A 20,904-nucleotide genomic window follows, 5' to 3' on the forward strand; every position below is an offset into this window, starting at 1 on the left:
AAAACTAAAAAAATGGACACCTGCCTATAGACAGCCAACTTCCCTTTATTGTAAATACAGTGGGGGTTGGCCTTGGGGGTCCATTCAGCTCTAAGAATCCAAAAGCCTATGGCTACTCCACATATCTATATACGAATAACCCTCTCTCTCCTCCATTCTCCCTCTGATGTTGGCCTCTGCTCTTTGAAGAGTGCAATCTGGTCCCCCAGGAGTCTGTGCTTCTCCAGGCTAAGCAGTCTGCCTCTTTTAATGAACTGGTGTCAAGATCCCGCAGCATCCTGGGTGCCCTCCAGCTTGCAGGCAACTTCTTTGAAGTGAGGCCCACACTGAGCAGGTTTCCTAGGCTGACCCATGTGGATTGGAGCCCAGCGTGCACATGACAGGTGCTCACTGTGCCAGTCCCTGCCTCCTCACATGGAAACGTGCCCCCTGCAAGGTGGGAAAAGTCTATGCAGTTGTCTGGGTGTTTGGCAACAGTGTGCCTTCTCGGGCTGGGATTTGGAATCCAGAGTCTTACCCAGGCAGGGCACCAGGGCACCAGCCACTCACATGGGTGGCTGCCTCCGTCTTAGCCCACAATCCTGAGGACTTGCCCATGGGTTTCCTTGGATTTTGGCATAGGGTGGGTGCCTTTGAGGAGAGAAGGAGGTGGCACTCGCTGCTACCCCCTGAGGAAAGGGGCAGCTCCCACAGTCCTGTCTGACCCTCCCCCTTCCCTGTTCTCACAGGGAGAGGCGGGGCAGGTCTTCAATGCCATGCAAAGGGCTGCCTGGTGTTTTTATTCAAATCAGTTACAAAGCTCTCTGGAGACCAGACCAAAGTGGGGACAAGTGGCTGTTTAACAGATGTGGAGGGGAGGGCAGGGGATAGGCAGAATCATGCTGGCTTTTGATGAATTTTTATAAATTTCTTAAAAGCCACATATGAAAGCCCTGGCTGGTCTTCAGAGAAGCCCCAACACAAACCTGCCTCCATTTCCCCACCAAGCACAGCTGCTTGGAAGGCCCAGCGTTCAGGATGGCATGAGAATCTCCCTGGCTGGTTCTGTCCTCTGGAGGGTTCTCTCCCCACCCCCAAGACTCCAGCTCTGAAAACGCTACCGCAAGGACGATGATGGATCCAGAGAAAAAAGACCCTTTCCCCTCCCACAACCTCACAACACCTTGCCTGTCTTCCCTTCCACTCCACAACCCCTACACAAACAGTGTGCGTCCTCAGGTATGGGTTTGAATCCTGGATCCTGATCTTAGCCACCCTGAGTCCCACCTTCCTCATCCACAGAAGGAAGTTGTGATTCCTACCAGCCAAGAATGTAGTGAAAATGGAATGAAGGAGCATGTGTAAGTGCCCAGCCCAGTGTAGTTGCTGACAAAAGTGCTGAACTCATCAGAGACGAGGACAGGGCTCCTGGGGGAGGGGAACAATGGAGCCTTGCTAATCCATCACTCGGCGCCCGCCCCTCATGACAGCCGTTCCACCAGATTCACATCCATAAGGACATCAGGAGGCCTTGTCAAGTGCTGAAGATAAACATCACCAGCCCCACATTTGGTCTCACAGCAATTTTTCAGGGAATGAAGAAATGGAGAAGAGACAGACAATCATCTCTCTAGAGGCCAGATTTGCTGAAGTCCCCAGTGTACCCTGCCTTGAGCTGGGGGCTGTGGAGGAGAAGTGAAGACCTGCTTCCTGCCCTGGGAGTGGGCAGGGCTGGACCAAGAGCCATACTGCAGGCTCATTCCAGATGCCTCACCAACCACAGGACTCCACTGCCTTGAGAATGTGAGTCCGTGACTCCCAGCCAGAGATGGAATGTACTGAGTCAGGATACAGAGATGGCTAAGGAAGCTGGACCCTCCCCTGGCCTGCTCTGCTCTCCCGTGAGCCCAATGCACAATTGGTGGATTGAAGAAGGGGGAGGGGAGGAGAGAGGGCAAAACTTCCAAACTATTCAGAGAGAGGGGGCTTGGGTTTCTCCCCATCTCAAAGCCACCCTACCATAGCCTAGACCTCTCTTCAGCCAAACCAGATGCACCCCAGCTCCACCCAAGTTCATTCAGGCATGAATTCATTAGCCATTCTTTGGATCCCTAACCTGTGCCAAGCAGTAAAGCACCCTGACAGATCGTTACCACCCATCTTGCTAAGCGTTCTGGTTGAAGTGCTTTGGGCATACAAAGGTCAGGGGAAGAGTCACAGAGAAAAATGGTTTGAACTCTGCCTCAAAGAGTGGCTTGAAAATTGGCAAAGCAAGGGTGATTCAGGCAGAAGGAATCACAGATGCAAAGAAATGGAGGCATGACAGTATCTGAAGCACATGGGACATATGGAGGCTGTGTGGGGAGTGAGACTGGAGAGTTAGTTGGGGCCTACACCATGGAGGGCCTGGATGCCAGGATTCAGGGTTTAGACTTTGGCAGTGGTTCAAAGTGGTTTGAAGCTAAGGAAGGTCTTTGGGCAGCAGTAAGACGTGATCTGACCTATATGCTGGAAAGCTCTCTCTAGATGTAAATGGGGGGACCCAATTGGAAAGATTAAATGCAGAAAGCCCAGATTCCAAACTAACAAGAGTGAGCCCACAGACTGCCCAGTGAGCTATGGGCAAGGCTCTATTTAATACTAAAATCCTTGCCAGAATTTTTAAATATCCTTATCACTGGCACCCCTCCCCTGACCCTGCAACTTGCTTTCAGATTAACCCGCTGAAACCATTTTCTGGAGAATGAAATATGGCCCCAATGAGGATTAACACTCAGACCCTTCTTTGCTGGCAGACAGACTCAGAGCTTCAAGCCCCACTGCAGCTGCAAGACCATGCAGGATGCCATAATGAGGCTTGCGATATGCATGGGAGGCAGCAAGCCCTCTTGCAGGGCCCCCATTTTCTGAGCCTCGCCTTCAGCTGAAGAGATAAGAACCTACAACTGGGGCCACAGGAAATGACAAAGCAGTGACTGATCGGGGAGCTGCTACACAGGGCTCATTATGGTGCTTGCCAGCGGGCGAGACACCCTTATCAGGGAGAAAATTGCATCAGGCCTCCTGAATTACTAGCGATTGGAAGCAGATTTCTTGGGATGCACTTTGTTAGATACCTAATGAGCGGGATACAGGCGGGCAGAGCCCAAGGCCGGCGGGGCGGGGGACAAATGTCTTTGTTAAACAGAATTTGTCAGTTTCCGCTCCGGGTTCCCTGGGGAGGGTTCAGGGCCAGCTAATTGAATTAAGAGCATGTGCGCTCCCGCGAGAAGGCTCAGGGCGGGGCGAGAGGCGGGCAGGCCGGAAGGCGGGCTCTTTCAGCACCAAGGACAGCAGCTGCATCCTGGCTAGTCTGTAATTGCCGGGGCAGGCTGGAACTGTTGCATTTTGCATGATCAGGGATCTAGGGGATGGAGCGGGTAGGAGGGAGGCAGAAGATGTTAGGGGAGGAGGAGGAAACAGGTGACCCAAGAAGCCTCGAGCCTGTGATGCTATTGGCCTGGGCTGTCTCAACAGACTGTCCTCTGCAGGCAACAGCAAAGGGCTGAGAGGCACGAGGAAGGGGAGTCTGCTCTCCACCATGACACTCACGTGGTGCGGGGCAGCTGCGGCAGCACAAGGAGTGGTGGGCTGCGCAGCGAGTCTGAGCCAGTACATGGCTGTGCATTGCTTTGAGCTTTCAAGGTACGTCTCCAATTACAGCCCTAATGAAGCAGGACATGCTGCAGCCACGGAACCACAGAGTGGAGGGGCCACTTGTCAGCCCCAAGCTGCCTCAGCCATCAGGGCAAGGCCTGCCAAGTAGAAAAGCAAACAAGCAGGCCTGTGGGGTGGGCTAGCAGCCTCCACCCCCACCTAGAAAAAAGGAGGAGAGCTAGGTAAGTCTGGGCTTAAATAGGGAGGAGTTAGTCCCCAAGGCCCTACCCTCTCTTCATCCTCATTTTAGCATTATCCCCCTCCCCCATCTTCCACCCTGACTACCCACCATTTCGATCAGCCTTGCCCCTTCTTGTAACCCCAGACAAGCTCCTTTCCCATGAGAAGCAAGGAAGAGAGGGCACAATTGCCTCCCCACAACGTGGGCAGACTGAAGCTGAGCAGTCTGAATAGGCAATGTTAAGGAGAATTTAGGCACTGTGTGGGGTATTGTGAGCCTCCTTACCTCACATGACAAGAGCAACTGCCTCTGGCCCTCCCTTTGGAGCTTCTACTGTATGGGAATCTAAAGATTTTTCTATAAAAGTCACCGGCTCACTTGCCCCCAACTCCCAAGCCAGGATGGATTCTGGCAAAGTTGATTCGATCAGGGGATTAGAATTGTGGGCAGGAGTCCTGCAAGGATGGGTGTGGGAGGTGGGGAGGTACTAGCATGAAGCAGCTGTGGGAACAGATACAGCCCAGGGCCAGCCATGGAGAGGGCAGAGCAGAGTAGATCTACTGAGTCTTGCAAGGGCCCCAGGAAGAGCAGCTAGGGGTCAGAAGGAGCAGAAGAGTTGACATCCATAAATATTCTGCCTTTCCTTCCCTCCTGCTGAGAACATCCTCCCCCCACAACCTGCCTACCAGAGATTGACAAAGTGAAGTCACTGGTCTGGACTCAGGGGTCAGTGTCATTTTAATCTTATCTTTGTGATGAAAAATTAAATGAATTATACATAATAAATTTCAGAATCCACGTAAAAGTACCTGGTGAGTGTATGTGAGGGTGATCTAGCTGCAACATCTCTCACCCCATTGATCACCAGGGTTGATTCAGCTGGTCTGGCTGGCTAAGCAGGTGTCCCCTTTTTCCCTTACTGCTCTGCATGCATTCTTCCCGAAGCTGTGCTCTGTAGATAGAATAAGACTGTTCTTCCATCAAGGGTGTATGAGTAGCTGCTCTCCCCAGCTAGAACCTCCAAATAACCTCTCAAGGTCCAGTTGTAGGAGAATGTAGACTAGTCAAGCTTCCAAGACACCAGACACATCTAAATGAGGCACCACATGTGACAAACTGCCTTTCTTTTGAAAAAAAATTTTTTTTTAGTACCTGGTAAGTGCCCAGCTCCGATTGGGGCCCTGGACATGTCAGCTCTGGGTCACTGAGTTTATCCAGCTGGTGCTGGGCCCACAAAGGATAGATGTGAGGGAGACAGGCAGTGGGGGAAGGGACTCCCTCTGCAGTGTGTCCCTGCTTTCAGAGCTGATGGGGCACCTCTGGAGACCTCTCCCTTGATTTCATTACTTCCACTTCCTCCCTTAACTGGATTAGATGGCAGTCTATGAAATCCAGGGCAGCGAGATTGGCTTTCTGCCTGGAAATGAGGAGAGATGTCATTACAGGTCCTGAATCAGCATCTCGCCCCAGTCCCAGGGGCCACCTGGTCAATAGGGAGTTCATCTTTGCCCCGGATAGCTGTTCTTTCCTTCATTCTCTCCTGTACCCATCTACCCACGCATCCATCCGGTATGCATTCTATAGTTCTCCTGCTCCAGCCAGTCTGGTGTTCAGCTGTTCTGAGCAGGAGATGCATGTGGTGCTTTTTCCTATCTAAAATGCAGAGACAACAAGACAACCCCAAACCACCTGACTCAGATGTTTTACAGAGCCACTGGTGTGTTCAGTGGGGAGCCTCTCGATGAATCTCACCCTCCCTAAACCATAGTCACTGGGAGAGGCAGGTGAGAGAGATAACCATGCCTAAAGCCCAGGGACAAAACAGGCTCAGGAGTTTTGGTTATGAAGTACAATACGTGCCAAAATCAGCCTCAAGGTCACCCAATGCATCCCCTTCTCATTCCAAGAATCAATATATAGCTGCTTTCTCTCTGGAATCATCTGTCCTTGTACCCATCTGACAGGGTAGGTGGGAGATGAGGCCCAGACTGGACTAGATACCTCTGTCCTTGCATGACTATCCCTTACTCTACTGACATAAGCCTGAAAAGACTTCATGTTAATGAATTTCTGCATACCAAATTTTATTTTTTAAAGGCTTTTATTTTATTAGAGAGAGAGAGAGAGCCAGAGCAGGGGGAGGAGGGGCAGAGGGAGAGGGAGAGAATCTCAAGCAGACTCCCCACCTAGCACGGAGCCTGATGAGGGGCTCGAGCTCACAACCCTAAGATCATGACCTGAGCCAAGACCAAGAGTCGGACACTTAACCAACTGAGCCACCTAGGCACCCCATGAACTTCTGCATACAAAATTTTGTTTTAAAAGGGGATAAAGGAGTCATTATTTAAAAGATCCAAGTGGTAAAGTGAAGGGTCCTTATCCTGATTCTTCCGGTTCATATGTGTGGGGTTTTATATAGAATATCCACTTCAAGGGAGGCCCACGCATACTTTGTTCTTCCTCTGTTTGTTCAGGGTCAGACATTCAGGCACCTCTAACCCTGAGCACATCCTGTGGTGGTTGGCACTGTGCCCATTGCTCTGTTTGCTTCTAGCACAGATGGTGGCATATTTATCTGCTATGTGGCCAAGACAGAATTCCAACAACTGAAGTAGGGTAGAAGCTGGTCATCTTTGAGGTCCCTACAGCCTTTGAACAACATGCACGTGTTAGGGCTAACCATGGATTTCCAAGAGAGCTTTAAAGTAACCTCTCCTCAAAGGGAGCATCACACATGTCCCTAAGCCCAGGGAACTTAAAGTTTGGGCAGAAAAACAAAAATGGCAAATGAGCCTGGAATTAGAGAACAGTGTGAGAGCAGAGAGAGCCAGCTGCTGGGCTGGAATATCCCAGAAAAGCTTTGAGCAAGTGTGGGTGGAGGCCATCAAGATTTCCTAGAGAAGCTGGGATCTGAGTACGGTTGAGTTCTAGACCAGCAGAGATGAGAGCTGCAGTCATGTCAAGGGGAGAAAAGAAGAGGAAAAAGAACCTGGGAGCACAAGGAGGAGGCCCAGCAGAGCAGAGAGAGAGGAGACTGTTTAACAGGTGATAGATGGGAGGCTAACAGTAGACATGGAATGGAAAAGGAATCTTCCCAGCAAAGGGTGTCAAAGGAGCATGGCGATGTTCGAGGCTCTTGTTACTGCACCAAATGTGAGAGTCCTGGATGGCATGGTTTGTTTATTTCTGCGACAAATAGATTATTGAGCATGTAACAATGAGGCAGACACTGGGGATAAACAAAGTCTCTACTCACATGTCGCTTGCGCTATAGTGTGAGAATCAGAGGGAGGCAGACAGTAAACAAGCAAAATCAGTTTTTGCAAGTTTAATTTTCTGGTAGAGTTAAGTACTATGAACAGTAAAATGGGATAATGTGAATACAGTGTATATTGGAGGAGGGGTGACTTTAGAGAGGATGGGCCTCTCTCTTGAAGGCCAGGGTCTCTCGTCTGGGCTAAAATCTGAATGATGAGAAGAGGACAGCCGTGTAAAGACCCATGAGGCTATCTGCGCAGAGAGCACAGCAGGGGCAAAGGCCCTGAGGCAGGAAAGGCTGGCTTGTCGGAGGAATGCCAAGGACAGTGTGGTAAGGCCCCAGGGAGCAAGGGGGCAAGTGGTAGGTGGTAGACAGGAGCCAGGCATGCAGGGCCTCCTGAGCCATGAAGAGGAGAGGCTTCGGGGGTCTAGAAAAGACATTTGTGGTAGAAAGACAGAAATTTCTTTGCACCTTCTCTTCCCAGAAGCCGGAAAACTTCTTGACACCAAACAGCAGCCAGGTTCTGCCCATCCTGGACCCCAAGATCTTAGATGAGAAGCTGGGTACCATCCGTGAGTCCTGGTCCAAGGCCACGGTGAGCTCTACAATGGATTCCAGCACATCTACCTCTCAGGAAACAGAGATAGAGCCTCAGGCACCCAAGATGTCCCATGAAATGGTGAGTGTCTCCACCCAGTGCTGGGAGAGGAAGAGCGGGGAGAGGGGTCACAGGGAAAGGGTTTGACTGTCACCAAGTTCACTCCTCAGGTGGCAAGGAGACCTCCCTTCAGGCACACTCTGTTTGTGACTTACCTCCAAGCTAAACTGGTGGAAGGTGTGGATTCTTCATTTTACAGTTTCTTCACCTTTCGAATGGAACTCCCACACAATCTCCTTCAAAGCAAACCCTTGCAACACTTGTAAGACAGGGATCCATTGACTCAAGTAGAGATCAACCCAGAACTTTCTCAGGAGCACGTCCCATGGGTAAGGGGAAGCCCCTCTGAGTCATTAGTTTTAATTTCTCAAAGAGGAGATTGGGGCTCAAAGAAAAGAGGATACCGTCTTTGGTCACAGGGTCTGTGTCCTTGGTCATGGGAGCTGCAGTTGACCAGATGCTGGGAAAGGGTTGGTGAAGGTGGCCAAGGTGGTGGCTTAATTTGGCGAGGGGTCAGTGCTGAGTCCTGGCCCCTTAATGCAGAGAGATAAAGAACAGGCCACCAAGAGACAGTCCAGTCGAAGTCCCCACTTGGGTACCAGGGGTGAATTCATGTGTGGCTTCCTCCCTTCTTCCACAACGGGTCCCCTGGGGAATGCTGCTCAGAAAGATCCTGAGGAAAGGCCCCAGCCAAGGCCACTGGCCCCTAGGGAAGCCCTGGGGCTCCCCCTCTCAGGATCTGCCCCTCTCCACCGACGGCCTCTGCATCTTCCCCTGGCACTTCTGCACATTTCTGGAACATGTGCCATCAGATTAATAGGAAGGGTTGCTGTCTGCTGGGTGTGCCCAGGATGCTCCCACATGGACTTAGCCTGCCCACCCCAGAGCAGGTGCCAGAGCACCCATGGGCCACCTTCTACACCCCCTTCTCTCACCTCTGCCCCTTGGGAAAGCAGAGCTCAGGGCTAACTTGCAAGCTTAGCTCTCAACTGGGTTAAAAATGAACATGCAGACCTTGTCTTTGGAGACTTTGCAGCATGAATAGTGCCTGTGGTCAGTCTTCATCTTTTCGTAAGGATTCAACCGTAAGAGATGGTACTAGCCTGCAGCACGTTAGCCAAGAGCAGGAACTGTTCTTGAGCAAGAGGCCGAATAACCATTATGAACAATGGAGGGGAGGAGGAGAAATAAGTGGCCCAAGGGCACTAAGACAAGATTCTGGAAGCCTTTGAAGGTGTACAAGGGGGCTTAGGGATCCCCTATACCCACAGGCTATCAGAGCAGCTGTGAGTTGGGTGCATGCGTCCAGAGAAGCATGCCCCCTCTGGAAATCACTTAGCACTCCTGTCGGTGGGCTGGTCCCTCTACCTTCCCCCTTCCTGGGCACCTGGCAAGATGGTGGTAAATACTTACTGGGCCATGTGATGAAACCCCTGGCTAGACAGCAAGGCCACCAGAAAGAACTTTAGAGGGAGTCTAGTCCAGTCTCCTAATTGATGAAGGGTGGCAATGAGGAAGCCCTAAGGTGGGGTAACCCTGCCCAAGGCTTCCTGACACCACTCTCCCATGCTGTCTTGCTTATAACCAGATGAAAACAGGTAGCTGCGGAGGCCTGCGTGCCCAGCCCCACACTTTTGAGCTAACCTGACACCACTGGGTCCCTCAGACACTCATGCAGTATTCAGTACACTGGGCCTGCCCTTATCCCTTGCCCATCACGGCCTGTGTCAGGCCCAGCTTGTCCCCTCCTGGTGCCTGATTCTTCTTTCCACACCATTTTCCCTCCCAACCCTGCCTTCTGTCCCCCAACCCATCATTTGTCCCTTCCTCTCTCTCTCTCTCTCTCTCTCTCTCTCTCTCTCTCAGCTCAGATTTACCATCTGGCTTTTCCCACCTCTGATCCTTTGCCCCAGTTGGGTCCTAGAAACCCAGCCCCCAGCTCCAGCTCCTACCCACTCGCCAGAGCTTTCAAGGACCAGGGCAGGACCCAGACATCCATATGGCCAGCAAAGCCCCGTCCCAAGCAATAGAACGTGGGTGGGTACCAACAATGTGCAGCTCCGTGAAATCACAGGTAGCCATGTAGCAATGGGTCACTGTTCCATAGCAACCACACAAAATTATATAGCAATAAATGAGCCCATGCAAACAAGAGACAAAGTGACAAGCAGGAGAATGCAGGCAGGGAGTGGTGGAGTAGAGTCGCATATCAATAGAGCCCCACCATACAATACTACTCCACAGCACTTGATGATAGGACACGTGAACACAGAACATGGGAGTGAACACACAGAGGGTAAGCTGCAGACAGAGTCACAGAGCAGAAGATACTCGGCCACCACTGGAACATCTGGGTGGCAATGGCGCCTTCACAGTGTGTGACTCCTGGGCATGCGGTCAGCAGCAGAGCCTGGGGGCAGGGCAGCGGGCCCCCGGTGACATGGCCGTGGCTGAGTGCTAAGCCAGCGATGACCTGTCTCCCTCTTCTCCCCACCTCTGTGTTCAGGCTGTGAGCCCCTCAGCTGCACCAGATTCCTGGAGTGTGTTTGTCTGTCTGGTCTTGTAGCGCAGTCCCCAGAGCCCAAGAGACAATTTTACCTCTGAGTCCCTCCAGAGCCTACTCTGGCTTAATAGGAAATTGAGCATTTTCTGGAGAAAGGGGCACCTTGGGAAGGGAGAAGGGAGTGGAGGGGACGCGGGGTCTGTACCCTCTCTGCCCCAGGGGCCAGTCCCAGCTCTGTAGCCGCCATGAGCCCCACCAGGCTCCCTTCCCCTAAATGCACCCTTGGGTCCACCTTTGTTCCCAGCTGCGGTCCAGCCAGTTCTCCCATCTCAGACTGGTTTTAACACATGACTTTCAGGTGCCACTTTGTCCACGTGGTGCAAAGCTCCTGTCCCAAGTGGACCCCCTGGGACCAGGGTCCGCAGATGTGGTCTCGGGTCAGATGTAGGGCTTGGCAGGGCTGGAGGAAGCCTCCACCTCCCTTCTGAGCAACCCAGAGAGTCTTTTTTGGAAGAGGTGGGCTTTTGAGTGTGAAGAGTGCGACGTTAAAGAGTCATCTTGAACATGGTAACTCCCAAACATTAAACAACTTGCAAGCATTCCCCTTCACCCCCATAACCCCCCTCCCCGAGTCCACCTCATGCTGAGCCAGGCAATGTCAAGAGCAGGGAAGATGAGGGGTTGGTTCCATTCACAGAGGGCTTATCAAGCACCTGCCTTGTGCCAGGATTCCCCATTCCCCGGGCAGCAACCTCAGCAATTCCTCCAGCCTGCCAGGAAACCAGAAGCCCCCACCCCTGCCAGGTGCCCAGTGCTGTGTCCAACTCTGCAGGGGGAAGGATCGGGGAGGAAGAGGCCAAGGCCCTGAGCCCTGGACTTTCTCAGCAGGCAGGAGTGAGCTACACTCCAGGAAACAACAGAGCGACACCGAGCAGACACACAGGAAATATTTGGTGAGGGATAAGTGGCAAAGGGGCATGGCCGAGACCCTTTATCTTAAGTGCCACGCTTACCCAGCATTGCTGGGCACACCTAGTGAGTCCTCAGGAAAGAGAGAGAGGAGCAAGGAAGGCTTCCTGGAGGAGGGAGAAGTACTCAGTTGCTATTCAAGAAGTGTGTGTTCAGTGTTGTTTGTAGTGCAGAAATTCTAGCACAGGGTCTTTATCCTCTTCTCTCTGGCTCCCTTCCTCCATTCGCCCCCCACACACCTCCTTTTCCCTCCCTCTTTCTCTCTCTCCCCACCCCCCATTTCTGCCTCTCCCTGCTTCTGCCTTTCTTTGGTTTTCTCAATTTCTTTCTGATTCTCTGGCTTTCTCTCTCTCTCTGACTCTGTTTCCCTCCCCCCTTCCCTCCCTCCCTCCTCTCAGCGGAGATTTGTGGCAGACCAGAGGCCCTCATACCAGCAAACAAGATGAATAATTGACAAGGGTTGTTTAAAGATTCAGTGGAGTTTTTCCAACCTCACCACACTGGAATAACTCATTTCTTTCATTCTCTCTTTGAAAGCCTTTCCCCCCTCCCTCTATCTCTCCCCTTCCCCTATCCCCATATGCCAGCCCCACTCTGAGCACAGCTTTTGTCTCTCTCCATTTCTGAAGTCTGCTGGACCCCAGAATGATCCCTTCATCCTCATTTCCTTAACTTCACTTCCCCCACTGTACCACCCCATTTGACCTCTCCTAAGGGTGGTAGGTTGACTTCAGCTCCTCGGGACACCATTTCCCCAAGAAAGAGGGCCCCATTTCATGGGCGAGGAGAGGAAGGAAGGCCCAAGGAACTGTGACCTCTCTCAGATCACACAGCAGCAGAGGTGGGGTTCAGACCACTGGAGTGCAGGCCTCCTAGCCCAGGGAACCCCCAGGCAGGTGGAGAGGGGCTGGCTCTGCCACGCCTTCCCGGGGTGGTTCTGAGCACTGTGTCCCTGAGCTTTAATTTCTCTGTCTGTAACACAGGAGAGCTGCTTACCTGCTCTAACAGCTCCATAGGACCAGATGGGACAGAGGAGGGACCTTCATAAGCGGGGTGGGGGGGGGTGCTGGCGGTGTAGTAGAGACTCCTGGGAGCGTGGTCCTGCGTGGCTGCCGGGAGTGGCCTGAGGGTGCCCAGCCATCCCTGTTTGCCCAGGACCGAGGAGTCCCTGAGCCGTAGGACTTGCAGTGCTAACCCAGAGACAGACTCAGGCGAACCAGGAAGAGAGTCACCCTGCGTGGTGTGGGCCCGCCCCCCAAGCCTTGCAGCAACAGGGCACACACCCTCTGCCCATCCTGCCCAACTCCACACTGTCCCCTGCTCTCACAGAGCTCTCACCATCTCCTTGAAGTGACCTTGAACTCCCTTCCCCTCTCTGGGCCTCAGTTCCTTCCTCTGACAGCAGAGGAGGTTGGAGCAAATGTTCCGGAGCTCCCCCCCTCCCCCCCGCCCCGGGGCTCCTGTGCTGTGACCAGAGCCTTGGTCCTGCCCTCACCCACCCCCCCACCCCCACCAGGATGAGGTCTGTAGGCTGGTGAGGCTGAGAAGCTCAGACCAGCCCCGCTCCCAAGGCACCACCTGGTGGTTACCTGAGTATGACACTGCGAGCGACGGTGACTTACAGGAATGGCCATCTGGGGTGATGGCGTCACAAAGCCCAGGAGCCTGGGGTTGGCCCCCAGGGGCCAGAGAGACACTGAGCCCAACCTGGGACGCAGAGCCCCACCAGGGGGCTCAGATACTTTGGGCCACAAGGGGCAGAGAAAACACAAGAGAATCAGTGAGACAGGGAGGGAGAACATACAGCCATCTGGCGCCTACCTCAACAGCCTCCAACCCGATGCACCTGACTGGGTGTCCCCTCCCAGCCACGCCACACAAACCACCTGACACATTCCCGAAACATGGCTGTCTCCTTGTCCCTCTCACTCCAGTGCCCCACTGTCTGTAGCCCCCAGCTCCACTGCCCAGTGCCCACGGCCCTGGTTTGCCAGGTCCGTCTTCTGTCCCGTCGCTTCTGCAAGCACCCCTGTCCTGTCCACCTGGCCAGAGGCCCAGGAAGGGGCGTATGTTCATCACACAAGCACCTTATCACACCCACCCCACACCAGCCCTCCCCAGGTCCTCCCCTGCACTCCTGCAGCCCCTCAGCTGTGAGCCCAGCGGCTGGCACAGGGGGCAAGCGGGTCCCAAACACAGATCTTGGAGTGTGCAACCGTCACGGCTCCCGGGCTCAGCTGAGCCCCTCACCAGCTCCTGACTCTGTCCTTCTCTTCTTCCACCAGTTCCTACACATGCACACAGAGAGAGAGAGTGAGGGCAAGCTCACAAGCGTTTGAGGAAGGGGGGGGGGAGGAAGCAATAAGGAGACCATCATATAGGTGCTCTGTTCTCCCCACACACACACAGCGCCTCCTCCCTTTCTCTCCATACAGCCCTAGCAGACTTCGGTCCCCACCACTCAAGAGCTGTGTGACCTTGGAAAAGTCACACCACCTCTCTGGGCCCGTCTCCTCATTGTTAAGTGGAGGGAATACTCTCCCCTGTCCCCCTCTTGAGGCTGCAAGGAGGATTAACAAGAGCAGATAGCAGTGCGCTGGAAACCAAGGGGCTGTCCACTGTGTGGGAGGCTTAGGACTGGTCACTGTGTTCATGGGCCCTTCGAGAAGGAGGGGGAAGTGGGGGTGGGGGGAGGCACGAGTCCTACAGACCTCTGCTCTCTGACCCTTTCTCTGGACGGGCTGTTCCCAGACCCCTGGCCCACTCCTCTCCCCTCTGTGCCCCCGCCCTTGGAGTCTCTGATGGGCCATTCTCCTCCCCCATCCATCACCTGGGACTAAAGAGATTAATAAACAAGACTCATAACTCAGCTGCTGGGATGCAGCAGATATTTATGGCTCCGTTTCAATTTGCAGAGAGATTAAGTGTTTGTCGATTTATTGTCTCTTGGTGTGTGTGAGAGCTGAGCAAGGCCCCCCCGCAGGCCAGCTGCCCTCCCCCACTCCGCATACTCACACACTTGCGGGCACATCACCCCCTGCCTGGTCCTTGGAGCAGGTGGGGAGCCCGATGCTGCCCAGCCAGGGAAAGCCACTGGCTGCTGGAGTGGACTTGTCTTCCTGATCAACTTGACCAGAGGGGCAAGTGACCTTGGCCCCAGGAGATGATGGCCCCTGGGCCCCTGGAACAGGATTATTAGACAAGATGGGGGGTACCCTCCTTTGATGATTCACCAGGTCCTTCCTGGCCTTCCCCCATACTCATCTCTCCCCATAGGGCAAGGGTCCGTGGGGCTGGGTAAATGTGCACTAGATCCCAAGACCCACAATTCTAGATCACTTTCTGGGTATCCAAGACCCCAGGATTCCCTATTCAGATGGACCTGAGCCTGCTCTTGAGAACCACGCAGGCCTCTTCCCAAAGTCTGTCCTCCCCAGAGTGGAGTACTTTCAGGGAGAAGCCCGGCTAGGCCCAGGGGATGGCCCTTTGGGGAGGGAGGGTGACACATGCTGAGAGCCTCCCCTTATGTCCCTGTCGCAGGCCCCACAGACATTAGGGACTGGATCTTGAAGGGAAGGCACACTTCTGATGAGAAAGCCTCCCAGCCCAGGGGTGAGACAGCATGGGGAGGCCGGTGGGAAAGGGGGCACCAGTCCCAGGGGCTGCCCCAAGAATGAGAGTGCTTGAGGAGCCAAGAAGGGGACACAGAGAACAAATGTCAAGTGCTCCCCCACCCCCACAGACCCCGAGCTGCCTCTCTCCTTCCCCGTTGACTTTGTAGTCAGACACAGGCATTCATTCATTCATTCATCTGGCCAGCTTTTGGGGCATGTTCTATGTACCATACCCTGTTACCTTGCCCTGCAGAGCCCTCTCATCTGTGCAGGTGATGCAGAGTTGAGTTCCATCTCCACCACTCAAGAACTGTGTGACCTTGGGTGAATCACTCCACCTCTCTGGGCCTGTCTCTTCTATTGAGTGGAGGGAATATTCTCCCCGTACCAACCGTTGAGGCCTTGGAGAGGATTAATAAGAGAGTGGATGGCAGTGCAGAGGGAACTGAGGGGGGCCTTCACTTTGCAGGAGGCATATTAATAGTCGCCATGTTCGTGGGCCCTTCGAACCAGGGAGGGGTGGGGAAGAGGGGAGCAGCATACCTCACCCGGGCCTTCCCCGCTGACCCTTCTCTGGGAGCACATACCCAAGCTCAGTGACAGTGACATAAAGATAACTCCCTACAAAAGTCCCTGTCCTCAGGAAGCCCCAGTTCAGCAGGAGAGACACATCAGGGATCCATGCAGGAGGGTGGCCAGGACTGGGGTGCAATCTGCTCAGGGGATTGTGGGGGCACGAGGGGGAGTGTACCTAACCCCAACCCCCACCCCACCTGCCCCAGATATCAGTCATCAGTGGTTGTTAGTATGAAAACCATGACAGATCTTTGGTTTGCTGTAGAAAAGAAGTCTAGGCTAGTGAACTTGTTCCTGTAAGAGGAATCTGTTGAGTTGAGATTACCTGTGTGTTTACGTTGTGTGTCTGTCTGTCTCCACATCTCTCTTCCAGGTGGGACCCTGGCCTGGGGTTTCACCAAGAACCACTGTGGGGCCCTCAAGCTAGTCCCTTCCTTCCAGGCTAGTCCTCAAGCTAGGACGTGTTTCTTTTTCTGTAAAATGAGGAGAATATTCCTGCAGTGAGAGATGAGGAGGTCTTAGGGCGTGGAGGCGAGAACTGAAGGGATAGATGGGACAGAGGGTTGGCCAAATCAGGGCCTGCCCCCAGCACCCAAAGATCAGGCTGAGAGGAGATGTGGGTGAGGGGCACACTGGAGTGGAGGCTCCCCAGAAGAGCGAGAAAACTACCAGCTGAGGGCGCCTGGGCTGGGAGGGGCACCTGGAGACCTGGGTCCGGTTTTGACTCTGCCACTGACCTGAGCAGTTGCCCTGGCTGCACCCCTCCCCTCTTGGGGCCCCAGCCTCCCCTCTGTGGAGTGAGGGGCCTGGTCTTGATGGTTTCCTCTTTCATCGGGCAAACAAGGCGGAGGGAGGTAGGACGACCTCTGGCTCTGCTCCTCACAAGACGGCTGGCACCGCGCTCTATCACTGCCCATCTCAGCTCCTGATTAAGCACTGGGGGGGGTGGGGGGGCAGAGGCGCAGCTCTCTCAGTAAATAAAGCCAAGATGATGAGGCCGTAAATTGCTGAGGGCTTGAAGCATCGATTGGTGAGGGTGGGAGGGACTACAGAACCAGGGGTGACACCTGGGAAATGGAGCCCATTCCTTCTGCAAACTGCCAGCCTAGCCCTCCTTTTAATAATACCAGTTATATCCATCAATCTTTATTGAGCTCTTACTCTGCTCCCAGAACTTTCACCATAATCTCATTGCCTCCTTGCACCAAACTGATGAAGGAGGGACAGTTATCATCCCAACTTTGCAGTTGGGGAAAGTGCGGGAAACTCAGTAGCCCTCCCAGGACCCTAGGGCAAAGCTGAGGGAGCGCATTCATTGGTCCAGCACAGGTCTGGGGTCTGCGGCCCGTGCCTGCTCCTGCAGCCACCTTGGCCTTGTGACTCACAAGTCAACAGCCTGGTGAGCTTGACTCACCACGTTCCCAGGCCATCTGTCTGGGTGGGAGGGCTGCCTCTGTTTGCTGGTAAAACACCAAAACAGAACTCTGGGGCTGCAGGTCCCCTCCTTTGGGAGTCTAGGCAGAGAGGTCTATACACCATAAGTCTGAACTCCAAAGAACGATAAGTCATCAGTTAAGCTGTAGCTAACAAACTATTAAATACGTCCTATTCTTCCTTCACAAATATGCCTTATTAACCACATCTGAGAATCCCCAGATTCCACACTGGACCCTGGCAACATGGGGAGAGCAGCTACCAGGCCCTGCCCCTAGTCCCCCATATCCTAGGAGATGTCCCCTTTACCTCTAACCAAGCTGTTTCAGTCCCATACCCTAAGGGCCCAATGACCATGTGAGACCTTTCACGTTGCCCTCAGGAGAACAGGCCCTGGGGTAGGAGGGAATTCCAGGGTCCCAGGTACTGGGGGCTGTGGTCTGGAAGGGTGCTTAGGCTCTGGCTGGGTGCAGCTCCTTGGCCCTACCAACTCTCAGCCCATGGGGAAGTTGGCAGCCCTGGAATGGCCAGAGCAGGACCCTCTAACACACAGGGCCCAAAGCAGGGGCCCTGCTTGTCCAAGGCTAAGGGCCGAACAGCCCCTCCCCCAGCGCGGTGACTCTATTAGGCTGTGCTCCTGAGTTCCGATTAAATGCCTTTCAGTACAATCCAATTTCCTCCTGACATGGACTAGAAAAACCCAGTCTGTGCACGTGCGCGTGCACGCACACACACACACACACAATACATTTGGTGTTAAATATCCAATCAGGCCCAAAGATAATAGAGAAGGGCCAGTTCACTCCCAGTTTAATCAGATAAAATGCCCATTCATCGGCTCCTGCCAGTGGCAGACGTCCCCTCCTCAGCCGCCAGGACCGAGTGGAGGGGGCGGGAGTGGCTGCAGGAGAGGGGCTGGAGCAGAGGGGGACCTTGGGGAGGAGAAACGGGCTGAGTAGGTGGGCTGTGCCTTTAAATCGTCAAGGAGGGGGGACAGCATTGCCCACAGGGGACTAATTATCCTTCAGCCTTTAGCCAGCTCTTACTCAAACAGACAAAAGGGGGGCTCAGCAGCCCCAATGTGCTAAGCTTCTGCAGCAGCTTTTCACTCTCAGATATGCAAATCTACCTCAGTAGGGTGGACCCTAGGGATGGCTGAATAGTGGTCTGGGGAGTTGGAAGGGCCAGCAAGGGCAAGGGCAAGGGCCTGGCGGCTGGACCCTCTCAGAGGACGGTTTGGGGAGACTAGAGGCATCTCACTGTCCCTCCTCTGGCTGCGCGGGGAACCCTGCCTCACAGTGGGGGAGAGCCTTATGGAGGCCAAGAAGAAGGTCTCTCCCTGTCCTTTATGGCGGGGGGGGGGGGGGGGGGGGGGGATTCCCTCTGCAAGCTGGCTCAGAGACCAGGAGCTGACAGCCCCGACGGGGCCCTCCTTCGCACTTGCCCTCTCCGGTCTAGGACATAGGCAGCAGGTAACTTATCCAAGGCACAAATCTAGGTGTGGCCCCTACCCTAAACCTGTCCTTGGCTCCCTCACCTGCAGCATGAGTCCCTCAGCCTGGTGGCCTCCGTGACCTCTGAAGCCTATGCCCCAACCCAGAATATTCTACCCACGCCTAACCCTAATGGTATCCACTCACAGTTTCAAGCCTTGACTCCTCCCCTCTGCCTGCCTTATGTCCCCTCCCACACCCCCACTCCAGGTTCCTGGCACACAGTAGGTGCTCAGTAAATGTGTCCAAGAAATGCATAAAGTGCCCCTTCCTAGGCAGCCACATAACCCAGGGAGATGACAGGTCTGGATCAGAGACAGGAAGTTTGCTTTCTGCTCAGCTGCCAGCCAGCACCTACAAGAAGCTCAGTCTTTCCACCTATGAAATGGGCTGATGTAGGCTGGCTGCAAAAATCCTGAGGTGCCTGGAGGGGGCTCTATGAGTTGTGAAGGGCCTCTGGTGTCTTATCGTTCACATCAAGGTGAAGAGGACAGTGTAGGGGAGAGGGAAGTCAGAGGCCAGATTCCATCTCTCTTAACCCCTCCAAGACCTTCCTCTCAGACAGTCTCCCTTGGGGAATCCATTCCCACTCTGTATGGGTCTCTGCCTATCTCTCCAAGTCCTCTGCCCAGCTGAGAATTTCACTGGCATCTCAGCAGGAGGGGCCTGGGGCTTGGGCCTTAAAAGTGGGAGGGGAGGGGCGCCTGGGTGGCTCAGTCGTTCAGCGTCTGCCTTCGGCTCAGGTCATGATCCCAGGTCCTGGGATCGAGCCCTGCATCGGGCTCCCTGCTCTGTGGGAAGCCTGCTTCTCCCTCTCCCACTCCCCCTGCTTGTGTTCCCTCTCTAGCTGTCTCTCTCTCTCTCTGTCAAATAAATAAAATCTTTAAAAAAAAAAAAAATGTTTAAAAAAGTGGGAGGGGAGCTTAAAAACCCCGGGAAGCGAGTCCTGAGGCAGGAGTGAAGATGGGCTTTAGTGCAGAGGGTCTGGCTAATTAGGATTTGGATTCTGAGACCGAAGCCTGGGCCTAGGGTGGGCAGGGGCACAGGGACCCCAGGAGACTGAGTTGGGGGGGACCCCAGGTGATGGGAGAGCCCCCTTCCCTCACTGCTGCCTGTGTTGTGAATGTCTGGGCCCAGGAGAATTCAAGGGAGAGGGTGAGTCATGAGGAGGAAAGTAGCCAGGAGAGGCCGTGTGACAAGCCAGGTGAGAAGGGTCTCTAAGGGGACCAACCGCCATGAGGCTCTAGTCTCCAAAGGCAAAGGGTAACACATGGGGTTCCAGAAGCATTGCCCAAGAGTCTGAAAGCAGAAACACTTTGTGAAGCCTGGCAGATATGGAGTATAGTTTGTAGCAACTCGGGGCTGGGGAGAATGGTCTCGCCTAGGCTGAAGGCAGGAGGGACAAACAAGCCAGAAAATGTCCAGCCAGTGAGGATGGGGGGTGAGGAGAGGATATAGTGGCGCCTAAGGAAGAATCTAGATGGGGCTAGAGAAGCAGGCACAAAGTAGGTGTGCCCCCAGGGACGGGGACCTACACATGTCCAAACTGCAAGTCCCTTACAGGATTGCCCAACCACACCAGCCTCCCCTCCAGAAAGCCCCTGGGAGTCCGCTCCTTCCAGCTCACCAGGCCTGCACTTTTGGAAAAGAAGACCCTCCCTTTCCATTGACTGTCCCAGTGCTGGCTTTCCAGGGGCTAAGGTGAGCGCTGAGAAAGAGGGAGCTCCAGCCCCCCAAGTCCCTCTTCCGTCCACTGTCCCTCCCTCAGCTCAAGCTTGTCTCAGCCTCCTTGGATCCCTCCAGATATTCAAATGTCCTGCCTGGGGCTCCTTCCCCCACACCAGAGACCTGGCAGGTGGCCCCCTGGACCTCTCCCCCTACCCCGCAGCCCAGCTCTGGGAATGGGAAGTAGGGGACACACACACCTTCACAGAAATGATGAAAAGGGTAGGGGTTGAAAATAGCTTAGAATTCACACCTGGAGAACACAAGAATCTAAAGAGATGGCGCTCTGTACTAGAATCCCAATCCCCTCCAGCCAAAGACAGCCACGAACACACCTATAATCAAACTGAGTTGGGTTTATTGATTCGTTGGGGCCAAGGGGTGGGGTGGGGGGGAGGCATCAGGAAGGGTGTGTTGGAAAGGACAGAAAGGATTCGGCTCAAGTTAGGTGATTCGGGGGAGGTTTCAAGGACACAGGGTTCGGCTCTGGTAGGATGTGCTCAGGAGGTGAGCTAATTCTCACCCAGAAGGCAGGAGGGACAAAACAGGGCTAAAACTGTCCTTGGTGAAGAAGCAGCAGGTACTCAATTTGGCCAGGAAAGGCTGCCGTCTGGTCATTTTTGTGCTTTGAACAATGTTTCTGTTTTATCTGTGTTCAGACGTGACTACAGAGTGGCCTTGTTTTTGTCTTGCTCCATTCTGGTCAGAAAGTGGCTTTATATGAGGGGCACCTGGGTGGCTCAGTCCGTTGAGCTTCCACCTCTTAATCTCAGCTCAGGTCTTGATCTCAGGGTCGTGAGTTCAGGCCCCACAGTTG

The 20,904-nt window shown here is 54.0% G+C and overlaps 1 protein-coding gene across 1 annotated transcript in view; it reads left to right on the forward strand.

Annotated features, from left to right (window-relative positions):
• CCDC33 (coiled-coil domain containing 33) overlaps nt 1–20,904 on the forward strand; it is a 100,759-nt gene that overhangs the window by 55,380 nt on the left and 24,475 nt on the right. Inside the window, exon 12 of the mRNA XM_034994166.1 lies at nt 7,600–7,794. Coding sequence (XP_034850057.1) covers nt 7,600–7,794 — 195 coding nt within the window. The remainder of the gene's footprint in view (nt 1–7,599; nt 7,795–20,904) is intronic.

The sequence above is a fragment of the Mirounga leonina genome, unplaced genomic scaffold (genome assembly GCF_011800145.1).
Source record: "Mirounga leonina isolate KUSES-001 unplaced genomic scaffold, KU_Mleo_1.0 Mir_91, whole genome shotgun sequence".
NCBI classification, from domain to species: Eukaryota; Metazoa; Chordata; class Mammalia; order Carnivora; family Phocidae; genus Mirounga; species Mirounga leonina.